At 39.4% G+C, this 15,000-nt stretch overlaps 3 protein-coding genes across 3 annotated transcripts in view; all 3 read right to left on the bottom strand.

Annotated features, from left to right (window-relative positions):
• Positions 1–15,000, bottom strand: part of LOC138052247 (serine/threonine-protein kinase/endoribonuclease IRE2-like) — a 413,063-nt gene that overhangs the window by 115,216 nt on the left and 282,847 nt on the right. The window lies entirely within an intron of this gene.
• The window catches only part of LOC138052255 (BTB/POZ domain-containing protein 6-like), a 246,290-nt gene that overhangs the window by 204,128 nt on the left and 27,162 nt on the right, over positions 1–15,000 (bottom strand). The window lies entirely within an intron of this gene.
• Positions 1–15,000, bottom strand: part of LOC138053990 (polycystin-1-like protein 2) — a 293,920-nt gene that overhangs the window by 275,818 nt on the left and 3,102 nt on the right. Inside the window, exons 3-11 of the mRNA XM_068900513.1 lie at positions 14,565–14,945; positions 10,714–10,839; positions 9,489–9,614; positions 9,059–9,181; positions 6,228–6,353; positions 5,007–5,132; positions 4,534–4,656; positions 1,710–1,835; positions 1,276–1,398 (exon numbers count right to left, since the gene is read on the bottom strand). Of these exons, the coding sequence (XP_068756614.1) occupies positions 1,276–1,398; positions 1,710–1,835; positions 4,534–4,656; positions 5,007–5,132; positions 6,228–6,353; positions 9,059–9,181; positions 9,489–9,614; positions 10,714–10,839; positions 14,565–14,945 (1,380 nt within the window). The remainder of the gene's footprint in view (positions 1–1,275; positions 1,399–1,709; positions 1,836–4,533; positions 4,657–5,006; positions 5,133–6,227; positions 6,354–9,058; positions 9,182–9,488; positions 9,615–10,713; positions 10,840–14,564; positions 14,946–15,000) is intronic.

Below are 15,000 nucleotides of genomic sequence, written 5' to 3'. Positions count from 1 at the left end.
AAGTTTCCGCACTTGTACCATTAATGGAGACATTGTTTTTGACTGAGTCAAATTAACCTTTTCACAATTCAAAAAATCGTCAGGCGTTTCACGACAAGATCGCTCTAAAAAGCTTTCATCCTTTTCGAGAAGAGTCAGCATTTTACGGTCAAAATCATCGAAGAACTCTACAAGTATCATCTCGCGCGGTGTGAAACAGTGTGAAAGGCAAATGGTGCCAAATTACTCCTGTGACTACAACAAACCAATCAATATTCGGTATTTCAAATGAGGTCGGAATCAGGCTACGGTCGGACGATTTCAATATTCCTTTTAAATTTCGAAATTCGAATCGAAGATTGCAATTGGTGTCTGAGTAATGAAATCGATTCTTCAGTCATAAGCGGAACGCGCTGTGTATTTTGACTTTAAGTTAATTTGTTAAACAAATTTTCTAATATCTTCATTTGTATCTTCATTTGTTTTTTTGTATTGTCTATTTAGGTTTCATTATTAGTTTTTAAAGTAAAGTTGATGATTTATCCTATGAAACGAATAATAATGTTGGACAGGTCGGTTAATGACTGTTCCAACCGTCCAACACTTTGTCCTGGTCATGTCTATAGATCGTTAGCCACTCTTGGGCAGTTGAGTGCACCTTTCGCGATGAGGTGGTTAGTATATATATATGTTCCGACTTGGAATTGTTTTTATCCCATTCAGAGTAACTTTTTCAGCCAATTCTATTTGGAAACACTGGGTTCACGATCAGAATTGTATATTTAAACCATTAAAATTCTGTGAATTTTATAATGAAGTTATGTTGATGGGAGGTCTTGGCAGATTTCCCAAACCAATAATAGAGGGGTTCACAATCTAAATAGAAACAATTTGATGGATAGGTGACAATGTTCAAAGTAGGAGAGGAGTACCAGGGAAAGGCTGATGGGGATGCGATGCAAGTGTGGTTGACCTTTGCAGGAAGCAGCAAAGGCCACGCATGTACGCATTGCGCAGCTATTTTTAAATTGAGCGCTCACACTACGATATATGACGTCACCCTCGACAGATCAGAACGCGAGAATGTCTGTAATAATAAAAAGCAACGGCAATCACCACAATGGAACAATGGAGATGGACATAGTCATGCATGGTTCATGGAGAAGTATTAATCAATGCACATACGAATGCAACGTCATTGCCCTAAGCACCAGAATATGACGATGACATTTTCAATATGAAGATGATGGTCAAGATTGTTGGAGTCCAGACATTTCAATGTACATAAAATGTTACCTGAACACCATGTGCCATTTCCAGAAAAACCTTGATTACATGAGCACTCAAAAGACCCTTCTGTGTTGGTACAAGTGGCTTGAAGATCGCAGTCGTGCACATACGTACTGCACTCATCGATATCTATGAAAGGCATACAGAGAGATATGACATTGTGTGAGTTTCTACAGTCCTATTTCATGGTCCCGGCCAATGTCGCGTGCACCCCACCTGAGCAATCTAACTTACTTAAATTACTTATCTCTCAGTAAAGAATCAGATAATGTTGTGTATGTTATCACAAAGGGAAAGGTGATTTCTCTGAATATTATCCGCTATCCCAAATGCTAGCTTTATACACAATTGTTTCAATGTTACACGTTGATCTAGTTTAAAATAGTTATTGAAAATCTACGTATCTAGTGCGAACTGAAACCAAGAAACGTTAATCACACCTGAGCATGTGACACCATCTCCTGAATATCCTTGAATGCAGGCACAAGAGAAAGACCCAGCGGAATTACTACAAGTGGCCAGAAGAGGCTCACAGTTGTGAGAACCTGAGGTGCATTCATCAATATCTATTTGCCGAAAAATAAGAAATATGCCTAAGAATGAGTATACTCAAGTTCATCACCCAATAGTAGGATTTACACGGATTGGCCTATCGCAGGATTAGAGAGCTTTAGCAACGACAAAGGCGACGGCAACGAGAACGTCAAAAATTTGCATATTTATTGGGCAAAAACAATAGCTTTGCACGCTCTGCATGTGCGTTGTTCAGTTTTGTCCATTTCTTTGCCGTCTTCAGCAAAACAACAACGTGAAATAGCCAAAATTGAGGATTTACCAAGGACATTAGCACTTGAAGATATATTTTAATTTTCTCCCCTAAATTAAGTGCCGTTCCGACAAGTGTCATTTTAGTGGAGGTCCGCGCGCGTCGAAGGCGCGCGCGCGCAGAGCACCATAGTTAAGAAAATATGGTAACCCATCGATGCAAGAAAATTTGGTTCTATAGCTATGACGTCATGAACGTCCGTACGTCAACCCCTCTATGTATACACCTGTCAAAACAAGGTATCCGCCAACCAGTATCACGTGACCATATCGTGGGCTCAAGCTTAGAGTTCACCGAGGTCAGCTGTTTTTATGAAGTTGGCCGCTGACCAGGTACTGGTTTTCCATTTGATTGCAGGCTCAAGCCAGGTTAACTCACCTGAACATAAGCGAGGCTTCATTTCTGTGGCTCAACGCAGGTACATGTCCATACTATAGTCAACGCTTTTCGTGTTCAGGTGGAAAACGGTTTCGAAGATGTTTCCTTTCTGCATTTTTTGCTGGTTTCAATCCAGTTTGACATATCATGATATCTGTGGTTCACACTGGTGGCTACGCAGTTATTCAAGTCAAGCATCGACGGGATGTAAACCTAAAGCTGAGTGTTTATTTGTAATTTGCTTAGAGCTGCTTTTTTCTCTGTATTGCAATTTTTGGCATATCTTTAGAAGCTCTGATAAGGTTACATGATGCCTGGAGGACCTATGTCTAGAACAGAAACGAAAGGACTGAGCGAAAGAGAACGACAACGACAAAACAGAATACCAGTAATAGCTCATACTTAGCACACAAATTCATTCCTTGGGCACTAATTTTATTTTTACGCATGCGTTATTTAAAGTAGATGCATATTTTGAAAAGTTGGTTTAATGGTTCTTCCTTTTGTTCAGGAATGAGAATCGAATTTTTATTGTCAACTGGAATTAATCGTACTTCTTTTGGACATAAAGAAAGAGTTGATTTGTTTGTTTGTTTGTTTTCCTCTAAAATGCGAGTGAACAAATGCTTTTTTAATCCATTTGCCGAACTGGTTTTCGTTGTGCCTCGACAGTGACAACAAAATTTTGCCCTTATGTTATAAACACGTATTCGCAATGATACCTCGTAAAATTAGGGGGAAATCTCACTAGCTTGTGTTTTCAGAAGTTCGTTTAAAGCACCCAAACGTTATTTAAGTGTTGGAGCAGATCGTGTTTGAACTTCGTCCTTTCTTGGTTGCATTGCCGTAGTTTGCCGATTCTTGTACCAAGCCTACCTGGCGTGTTTCAATGAAATACATAAAAATGTGAATGATCTTGTTTTCAGAGATAAAGTGGAATAAAGTACGTCAGTAAAACTCTTCTTTGACCTTGAATTGACAAAGTTGTTTTTATGGATTCTCTTTTTAGCACGATTCCTGTTCGCTGGCTATTAACAGTTAACTCTGAAATGGCTTTTTTTCCTTTTCCATTCGCTCGCTGAGGGTGTGCTTGTTTTCTTTTAAAACTCATTCGGTTCAAGAAAAAATTATTGCCAAACTGGTGAATTACAAAGTAAATTTCACTGGAAAAACCGATGTCGCACTCATCGCTTCCTGATTCATGCGATATCGGTTTTTAGCGTAAAATTTACCGTGGAATTCACTAGTTAGGCAATGAATTATTCTATAGAAGAAAGCAAAGAAAATGATTTAATTATTAAAGCGGCAACTGGAAACATCAAAACGCGGACAATTCGAAACCTTATATTTTCACAAACCCTACAGACAGTAAGAATAAATAACCAGGGAGCTCCGCTTTTAGGGTTGGCCTAAATCTATATATTAGAATAGCTACCACTACCTTGTTATATTAAAAAGGTCGAAACAGTCACGTGGCGAATTTATATTTTGACATGACGTTCTCGTTTCGTCGTTGTCGTTGCTAAAGCTCCCTATTACAGCATCTCCGTGAACTATTTTAGGCTGGGAGAGACGGTGACAAGTTTGTTGTCCAAGGAAACAAACGGCGAGAGGGCCAGGCCTCGAATCCGCGACCCCAGGGTCGGGTGTCCCATGCACTGATCACTACATGAAGTTACAATAAAGATGAGTGTATTAATGTTAGTGGCAACAATTCACAAGAGCAACTACCGTAATGGCGATGAACGTGATGACTGCATATAGTGCTTAAGGTGACGATAAAGATAATCATGGCACCGAATGGCTATTGTTCTCCAAACATTTACTTACAGTCGCGAAAAAGTGTCAGATCTGTAATAATAAAAAGCTAGGGTGATCTCCACAATGGAACAATGGAGATGGACATAGTCATGCATGGTTCATAGAGAAGGATTAATCAATGCACTTACGAATTCAAGTTCATCGCCCTAAGCACCAGAATATGACGATGAAATTTTCAATATGAAGATGATGGTCAAGATTGTTGGAGTCCAGACATTTCAATGTACATAAAACGTTACCTGAACACGAAGTGCCATTTCCAGAAAAACCTTGATTGCATGAGCACTCAAAAGACCCTTCTGTGTTGGTACAAGTGGCTTGAAGATCGCAGTCGTGCACATTCGTAATGCACTCATCAATGTCTATGAAAGGCACATACAGAGAGATATGACATGGTGTGAAATTCTTCAGTCCTGATTGATGGTACAATGTTGCGTGCATCCTACCTGAGCAATGTAATTTACTTAAATTACTTATCCCAACATTTTTTTGTCTTGCTAGCAACACTGATAAGGGGGGGAGGGGGGCTGCAGTGTGAGAGATAATAGGGAAATTAATAACGCCCCAAGAAGGTGAAGTGTCTCCACTATTTTTGCAACTTGTTGTAGCTTTATACACAATTGTTTCAATGTTACACGTTGATCTAGTTTAAAATAGTTATTGAAAATCTACGTATCTAGTGAGAACTGAAACCAAGAAACGTTAATCACACCTGAGCATGTGACACCATCTCCTGAATATCCTTGAATGCAGGCACAAGAGAAAGACCCAGCGGAATTACTACAAGTGGCCAGAAGAGGCTCACAGTTGTGAGAACCTGAGGTGCATTCATCAATATCTATTTGCCGAAAAATAAGAAATATGCCTAAGAATGAGTATACTCAAGAGTTCATCACCCAGCAACGAACGCAAAAATCTGGGACACGTCGGGAAAATTGAAACGCTTTCTATTTTCCCGATTCGTCCCCGACCATCCCAGATTGTCGGGGATGTCTACGATTTATGGTTTTCATTAGTCGGCAAAATCTGGGATGGTCGGGAAACTGCGAAATCCCCGATCATCTGGGATTTTCCCGACATATGAAAACTAGGCTTAAGGATGTATACATTATTGTTACTCAAATTTGGGCGCCATTTATGCAAAGGGTCTATGATGTTACAATAAGGATGAGTGTCTTAATGTTAGTGGCAACAATTCGTAAGAGCAACGACCGTAATGGCGATGAACATGGCGATGACTGCATGTAGTGCTTAAGGTGACGATAAAGATAATCATCGCGCCGAATGGCTATTGTTCTCTGGACATTTAATTACAGTGGCGAAACAGTGTCAGATCTGTAATAATAAAAAGCAAGGGTAATCACGACACTGAAACAACGGAGATGGACATAGTCATGGCATTGTTCTTAGAGAAGGATTAATCAGTGATCACACGAATGTAAATTCAACGCCCCAAGCGCTGGAAGATGATGATGACATTTTCAAAATGAAGATGATGGTGGAAATTACTGGAATCCACACATTTCAATGTACAGAAAATGTTACCTGAGCATGACGTGCCATTCCCAGAAAAACCCTGATTGCATGAACACTCAAAAGACCCTTGTCTGTTGGTACAAGTGGCTTGAAGATCGCAGTCGTGCACATTCGTAATGCACTCATGGTGTGAGTTTCTTCAGTCCTAATTGATGGTACAATGTCGCGTACATCCTACCTGAGCAATCTAACTTACTTAAATTACTTATCTCTCAGTAAAGAATCAGATAATGTTGTGTATGTTATCACAAAGGGAAAGGTGATTTCTCTGAATATTATCCGCTATCCCAAATGCTAGCTTTTAATTGTTTCAATGTTACACGTTGATCTAGTTTAAAATAGTTATTGAAAATCTACGTATCTAGTGCGAACTGAAACCAAGAAACGTTAATCACACCTGAGCATGTGACACCATCTCCTGAATATCCTTGAATGCAGGCACAAGAGAAAGACCCAGCGGAATTACTACAAGTGGCCAGAAGAGGCTCACAGTTGTGAGAACCTGAGGTGCATTCATCAATATCTATTTGCCGAAAAATAAGAAATATGCCTAAGAATGAGTATACTCAAGAGTTCATCACCCAATAGTAGGATTTACACGGATTGGCCTATCGCAGGATTAGAGAGCTTTAGCAAAGACAAAGGCGCCCGCAACGAGAACGTCAAACATTTGCATATTTATTGGGCAAAAACAATAGCTTTGCACGCTCTGCATGTGCATTGTTCAGTTTTGTCCATTTCTTTGCCGTCTTAAGCAAAACAACAAGGTGAAATATCCAAAATTGAGGATTTATCAAGCTTGAAGATATATTTTCATTTTCTCCCATTTTCTCCCCTAAATTAAGTCCCGTTCCGACAAGTGTCATTTTAGCGGAGGTCCGCGCGCGCGGAGCACCATTGTTAAGAAAATATGGTAACCTATCGATGCGAGAAAATTTGGTTCTATAGCTATGACGTCATGAACGTCCGTACGTCAACCCCTCTATGTATACACCTGTCAAAACAAGGTATCCGCCAACCAGTATCGCGTGACCATATCGTGGGCTCAAGCTTAGAGTTCACCGAGGTCAGCTGTTTTTATGAAGTTGGCCGCTGACCAGGTACTGGTTTTCCATTTGATTGCAGGCTCAAGCCAGGTTAACTCACCTGAACATAAGCGAGGCTTCATTTCTGTGGCTCAACGCAGGTACATGGCCATACTATATATAAACGAAAGTTCTTACACAGTCAACGCTTTTCGTGTTCAGGTGGAAAACGGTTTCGAAGGTGTTTTCTTTCTGCATTTTTTGCTGGTTTCAATCCAGTTTGACATATCATGATATCTGTGGTCCACACTGGTGGCTACGCAGTTATTCAAGTCAAGCATCGGCGGGATGTAAACCTAAAGCTGAGTGTTTATTTGTAATTTGCTTAGAACTGCTTTTTTCTCTGTATTGCAATTTTTGGCATATCTTTAGAAGCTCTGATAAGGTTACATGATGCCTGGAGGACCTATGTCTAGAACAGAAACGAAAGGACTGAGCGAAAGAGAACGACAACGACAAAACAGAATACCAGTAATAGCTCATACTTAGCACACAAATTCATTCCTTGGGCACTAATTTTATTTTTACGCATGCGTTATTTAAAGTAGATGCATATTTTGAAAAGTTGGTTTAATCGGTTCTTACTTTGTTCAGGAATGAGAATCGAATTTTTATTGTCAACTGGAATTAATCTGTACTCTTTTGGACATAAAGAAAGAGTTGATTTGTTTTTTTGCTTTCCTCTAAAATGCGAGTGAACAAATGCTTTTTTAATCCATTTGCCGAACTGGTTTTCGTTGTGCCTCGACAGTGACAACAAAATTTTGCCCTTATGTTATAAACACGTATTCGCAATGATACCTCGTAAAATTAGGGGGAAATCTCACTAGCATGTGTTTTCACAAGTTTGTTTAATTAAAGCACCCAAACGTTATTTAAGTGTTGGAGCAGATCGTGTTTGAACTTCGTCCTTTCTTGGTTGCATTGCCGTAGTTTGCCGATTCTTGTACCAAGCCTACCTGGCGTGTTTCAATGAAATACATAAAAATGTGAATGATCTTGTTTTCAGAGATAAAGTGGAATAAAGTACATCAGTAAAACTCTTCTTTGACCTTGAATTGACAAAGTTGTTTTTATGGATTCTAATTTTAGCATGATTCCTATTCGCTAGCTATTGACAGTTGACTCTGAAATGGCTTTTTGTCCTTTTCCATTCGCTCGCTGAGGGTGTGCTTGTTTTCTTTTAAAACTCATTCGGTTCAAGAAAAAATTATTGCCAAACTGGTGAATTACAAAGTAAGTTTCACTGGAAAAACCGATGTCGCACTCATCGCTTCCTGATTCATGCGATATCGGTTTTTAGCGTAACATTTACCGTGGAATTCACTAGTTAGACAATGAATTATTCTATAGAAGAAAGCAAAGAAAATGATTTAATTATTAAAGCAGCAACTGGAAACATCAAAACGCGGACAATTCGAAACCTTATATTTTCACAAACCCTACAGACAGTAAGAATAAATAACCAGGGAGCTCCGCTTTTAGGGTTGGCCTAAATCTATATATTAGAATAGCTACCACTACCTTGTTATATTAAAAAGGTCGAAACAGTCACGTGGCGAATTTATATTTTGACATGACGTTCTCGTTTCGTCATTGTCGTTGCTAAAGCTCCCTATTACAGCATCTCCGTTAACTATCTTAGGCTGGGAGAGACTGTGAGAAGTTTGTTGTCCAAGGAAACAAACGGCGAGAGGGCCAGGCCTCGAATCCGCGACCCCAGGGTCGGGTGTCCCATGCACTGACCACTACATGAAGTTACAATAAAGATGAGTGTATTAATGTTAGTGGCAACGATTCACAAGAGCAACGACCGTAATGGCGATGAACGTGATGACTGCATATAGTGCTTAAGGTGACGATAACGATAATTATCGCGCCGAATGGCTATTGTTCTCCAAACATTTACTTACAGTCGCGAAAAAGTGTCAGATCTGTAATAATAAAAAGCTAGGGTGATCTCCACAATGGAACAATGGAGATGGACATAGTCATGCATGGTTCATAGAGAAGGATTAATCAATGCACTTACGAATTCAAGTTCATCGCCCTAAGCACCAGAATATGACGATGAAATTTTCAATATGAAGATGATGGTCAAGATTGTTGGAGTCCAGACATTTCAATGTACATAAAACGTTACCTGAACACGAAGTGCCATTTCCAGAAAAACCTTGATTGCATGAGCACTCAAAAGACCCTTCTGTGTTGGTACAAGTGGCTTGAAGATCGCAGTCGTGCACATTCGTAATGCACTCATCAATATCTATGAAAGGCATACAGTGAGATATGACATGGTGTGAGTTTCTTCAGTCCTATTTCATGGTCCAATGTCGCGTGCATCCCACCTGAGCCATCTAACTTACTTAAATTACTTATCTCTCAGTAAAGAATCAGATAATGTTGTGTAATGTCATCGCAAAGGGAAAGGTGATTTCTCTAAATGTTATCCGCTATCCCAAATGCTAGCTTTATACTCAATTGTTTCAATGTTACACGTTGATCTAGTTTAAAATAGTTATTGAAAATCTACGTATCTAGTGAGAACTGAAACCAAGAAACGTTAATCACACCTGAGCATGTGACACCATCTCCTGAATATCCTTGAATGCAGGCACAAGAGAAAGACCCAGCGGAATTAATACAAGTGGCCAGAAGAGGCTCACAGTTGTGAGAACCTGAGGTGCATTCATCAATATCTATGTGCCGAAAAATAAGAAATATGCCTAAGAATGAGTATACTCAAGAGTTCATCACCCAGCGACGAACGCAAAAATATGGGACACGTCGGGAAAATAGAAACGCTTTCTATTTTCCCGATTCGTCCCCGACCATCCCAGATTATCGGGATGTCTACGATTTGTGGTTTTCATTAGTCGGCAAAATCTGGGATGGTCGGGAAACTGCGAAATCCCCGATCGTCTCGGATTTTCCCGACTTTTGAAAACTAGGCATAAGGTTGTATACATTATTGTTACTCAAATTTGGGCGCCATTTATGCAAAGGGTCTATGATGTTACAATAAGGATGAGTGTCTTAATGTTAGTGGCAACAATTCGTAAGAGCAACGACCGTAATGGCGATGAACATGGCGATGACTGCATGTAGTGCTTAAGGTGACGATAAAGATAATCATCGCGCCGAATGGCTATTGTTCTCTGGACATTTAATTACAGTGGCGAAACAGTGTCAGATCTGTAATAATAAAAAGCAAGGGAAATCACCACAATGGAACAATGGAAATGGACATAGTCATGCATGGTTCATAGAGAAGTATTATTCAATGCACATACGAATGCAAGGTCGTCGCCCTAAGCACCAGAATATGACGATGAAATTTTCAATATGAAGATGATGGTCAAGATTGTTGGAGTCCAGACATTTCAATGTACATAAAATGTTACCTGAACACGATGTACCATTTCCAGAAAAACCTTGATTGCATGAACACTCAAAAGACCCTTCTGTGTTGGTACAAGTGGCTTGAAGATCGCAGTCGTGCACATTCGTAATGCACTCATGGTGTGAGTTTCTTCAGTCCTATTTCATGGTTCAATGTCGCGTGCATCCCACCTGAGCAATCTAACTTACTTAAATTACTTATCTCTCAGTAAAGAATCAGATAATGTTGTGTAATGTCATCGCAAAGGGAAAGGTGATTTCTCTGAATGTTATCCGCTATCCCAAATGCTAGCTTTATACACAATTGTTTCAATGTTACACGTTGATCTAGTTTAAAATAGTTATTGAAAAGCTACGTATCTAGTGAGAACTGAAACCAAGAAACGTTAATCTCACCTGAGCATGTGACGCCATCTCCTGAATATCCTTGAATGCAGGCACAAGAGAAAGACCCCGCTGAATTACTACAAGTGGCCAGAAGAGGCTTACAGTTGTGAGAACCCGAAGTGCATTCATCAATATCTATGTGCAGAAAAATAAGAAATATGCCTGAGAATGAGTAGTATACTCAAGAGTCCATCAGCTCCCATCAGCGTCAGAAAAGTGTCAATAGGGTTCTTACTCTTAGGTAATGGGCCTCTCGGCATACTTCATAACAGGGTCAAATAGAGCAATAACCATCGTAATATAACGAAAAGTAAATTACTTGCATTTACTTACAGTGGCGAAAAAGTGTCAGGGGTAATCACGGAACGAATATTGTCATTGGTTGACATTTACGCACACTGTCCAGAGTTTTGCTCATTTTCTTGAAGAGGTGTGGAACGAAAACAAAAGACAGGAAACTATTGTCTTTCTTCTCTTTTTTTTGTAAATCATCACATACCGATCAAATTTCTCACTTATGCTTTGGGAAACCTTTTCTAAAGCCTGGTTTAAGCAGTGAATTTCACCGACGAGCCGTCGAGTCACTCAACGATATACCTCATTCGTTTTTCAAACATTGAATTTCACCGACGGGCCGCCCAGCCACTCAAAGGTATACCTCACTGATTCTTTAAACATTGAATTTCACGAACGAGCCGACGAACCATTTAATTCCATCCAATATTTCAGTAGGGTAAAAAAAGATGGCGGCTTCTACTTAAAGCTCCACAGCAAATTAGAAATTACTATATCTTCTCTTGGCTTTCTTCAACTTCTTATGTTTCTGTTTGACGGCTAACAACTTCATTCATCACAAACAGAACTTGGAAAGGTGCTTACTACTCAATCAAGATACATTTCGACCAAGAATCTTTTCTCGTACAAACAAGCTTCGAAGGCCTATTTGTCAGCTGGAGTAAAGAGGGCTAAACTTGAGATCATGTATCAGCAAAAGATCTTACGATATTTGTAGACATTCATCCTAATCCGGGACCATGTTTCGAGAAGTATTCTAACGGACAAGAAGGAAACACACTCAACTTGCCGCCGTCCAACTAGTTTCATGGATAACTAGTTTTAGTAGAATTCTACTAGTATACTAATGCAAATGCTGTATACTAATACTACTAATGCTGTATACTAATGCAATTGGCTGAGCCATTGAACACTATTTAAACAATAGAGTGTTTCTGTCGAGGAACTATCGGCTGATAGTTTCCCCGCGGAAATTTGATGTTCTTAAAAAACAAATATTCTAGTTTTAAGAACATCAAATTTCCAAGGGGCAACAATCAGACGGATAGTTCCGAGACATAAACACTCTATTGTCTTTATTGTTCACCACTATATTTTCTTCCGCGCGTCAAAACCCACTTAATGCAGATCAATCAAATATTTATTCATGCGTACAGGCTGTCACAAACGTCAATAATTCGCAGCGTACATTGGCTAAAGAATAGCGTACATCTGTCAACTGTTTTTTCAGCGGACGACTACTATCCATCCGGGTATTTTCCTTGGACGGGCACTATGGGCTGATAGTGTCTCTCCGCGGACGAACACTATCGCGTCACGTGATCAATTTAAACCAATAAGAATCGGAGAAAATTCAGTGGTGAACTATAACAGCCATTAGTGTGCAGTGGCTGGAGGTTGTCTTGGAAATAACGACGTTTTTTTCAATTTTCCAAAGTTTTTGAGGAAAATTTGGATGCAAATGGTAATTAAATTTCTGAGAAGTCTAAACGAGGGACATTTACGGTTTCTCGACTTTCAAAAAAGTTGAAATTATTGAAAAAGCTGATGCGCTCGCGCTCTCAACTTAGATTTTAAATGGGAATTCAATCCGAGCGATCTTTTTTAGGCGCAAAGTTTAATAATACGTCAAGAAATAATTGGAAACCGTTACTTGAACTAAATTTTAGTAAGAATTCCACTGAACCAATTAGATTATTCGCTCCCGATTTCTATGAGGTGATAGTTGATTCGGACTTCAGCCTCATCAGCTATCACCTCATAGAAATCTCGAGCTCATAATCTAATTGTTAAATACAGTTAAAGAACAGAATGCATGATATAAAAACTACGTAGAAACTACATTATCTTGTGTTGAAAAATCAGCCTATTTACATAAGACGTGATAAATCTTTCGGGCTTGACCTTTTTTGGTGATACACTTTTCAATTTATTGAAGAAAAGGCAAGCGAAATCCAGACGGCTTTCATCCTGACTGGCTTCGCGTTTGCAAGTTTAGGGTGAAGTTTACAAGAGAATGAGATGACGCAAATTGTCGCGAATAGCAACAACTCCTTTCCAAAGTAAACACGATTTCAACAGATGAGCATTGGAAATACTTTCCGTCACAACAATTCTCGTCCTTACGAAAAAAAAATCGCAAACTTTTAAGGTAAGTGTAGTAAAAACTGTTCATCTTTCGTTCAATGTTTTCGGGCGACTAATTTTTTCAGATAGCCATTTGTATGTTTTTTGTCTGTGTTATTGCCAATGAGATGTTATTATTATCAGTGATCTCAAAAGTCAAACCATTGACAACTTGTAGTCGAGGTTTGTACTTTGCAATAATTATAACTGGTCGAAGTCAATAATAAAACCACTGAACGCTGAAAACCATTCTCAACTTTACGAGATTTTCAGTTGATTCATGTCCTATGCTTTCGCTCTGTCAAGAGCATTTTTCTAAATGAAAAGTGAAGTCGCTTTTGCGGAGATTTCGATGTTATTAAAAACGAAATCTATGGAACGTCATAACTAGTACTGGAAATTATTTGTGCATTTGCCGGGTTACTGGCAGCAGAAAGAATCTGTGCTTTGACCTAGGGATCTCATCTATCGAAACAGAAAGCCTTGAAAGCCTTTCTACCGTAACGGAAAGCCTACCTAGGTTTCCTACAGGCGCGGTCAGATTTTGACTAGACTTTTGTTTACTATGGTTTCGGCTCTATTTACGCACATAATGGCAGTTGAGAATACGTGAAATTGCGCGTACAGGAAAACTTGATTTTGAAGTCAATAAAAATATTGAATAATACCATTATTCGCTTTGAAAATACAAAAACAGACCTGCATATTTGTGGTGATCGAGCGCATTGATGAAACGAGAGGTATTATTGGTCGAGTCGCACGATACAGTTCCAGAAAATGGAACTGGAGCTGTGATTGGCTCAATCCGAGAAAAGAATGTAGTTCCAATGTGAGCACTTTCGTGACATCGTCACCGCTGGGAAGGAAACTACAATAGCAACAAGTATAACTGACGCTATTTATCAAATCTTCGGGAAGCTGTGTAATTAGTGTGTAGTTAGTGCTGTTTTCTTTAATTTCTTCAATTCGTGCTTGGTTCGTACGCAGTTGCTAATCGGTATAACAATTCTTTTGTCTTGCGCCATTTTAGTCCGGTATATGAAAGTCTACCCTCGTCAATAGTATCGATTCTGAAACCTCTGCTAGCAGATAATGGTTGGATAAATAGAACACAGAGAACAGGTAAATGTGAAGTTAAACTTAAAAACCAACACAACCTCTACACAAAAAACAAACAAACATCAAACTGTTTTTGTGATGCATTTACATTAAATTGGCATTTCATGCAAGACTACTATCCTCAGTCAAATGTTAAACACTTAATAGATCTGAATATCTGAACGAAAGGAAGGCAGCTCAAACACACTCCCTAATCTCTGATTACTGCTACTTCTAGATATAAGTAATGTCAAAGTTGAGGAGAAGGGTAAGAAGACTCTTCGTAACGCTTATCAAAATCTGTTTGCATTCATGGAGATGCTCGGTGACTATTTCCTTACCTTGAGACAGGCAATTTCCGCTGGCAGTATTCCCGTAAGTTGCATAATGTGCCATGAAGCCTGAAGCTGAAAAAAAGAAATCAGTAACGAATCGAAGGTGCAGGGCATTGCTCATGCTCCAGACACACCAAGGACTTTGATTTCCACAGCGTTTTATTTTTATGGAGCCCGATGGATAGTTTGGGTCAGATACTTCCACGTAGTCATATCGACAGTCTTCTCCATCATCTTCCAGAGAAAAGTTAGAAAACTGCAAATAAATGTAGCTGCCTGGTGTTACAGTAATAGACCAGGTGCAGCTCAGGTCATTTGGGTAGTTGGATGGATAATTCGGACTCGCGAAGTTTCCTTGAAGATCAGTCAAGTTGTGTGAACACGACCCTAAGAAAAAGAAGATCACTTCGTTAATCTTTCATATATGGAGAAGGACTAGCTT

Source organism: Montipora capricornis, chromosome 6, assembly GCF_036669925.1.
Source record: "Montipora capricornis isolate CH-2021 chromosome 6, ASM3666992v2, whole genome shotgun sequence".
Taxonomy (NCBI): domain Eukaryota; kingdom Metazoa; phylum Cnidaria; class Anthozoa; order Scleractinia; family Acroporidae; genus Montipora; species Montipora capricornis.
The sequence above is the reverse complement of the archived record's forward strand: the minus strand, read 5'-3'. Positions and strand labels throughout refer to the sequence as shown.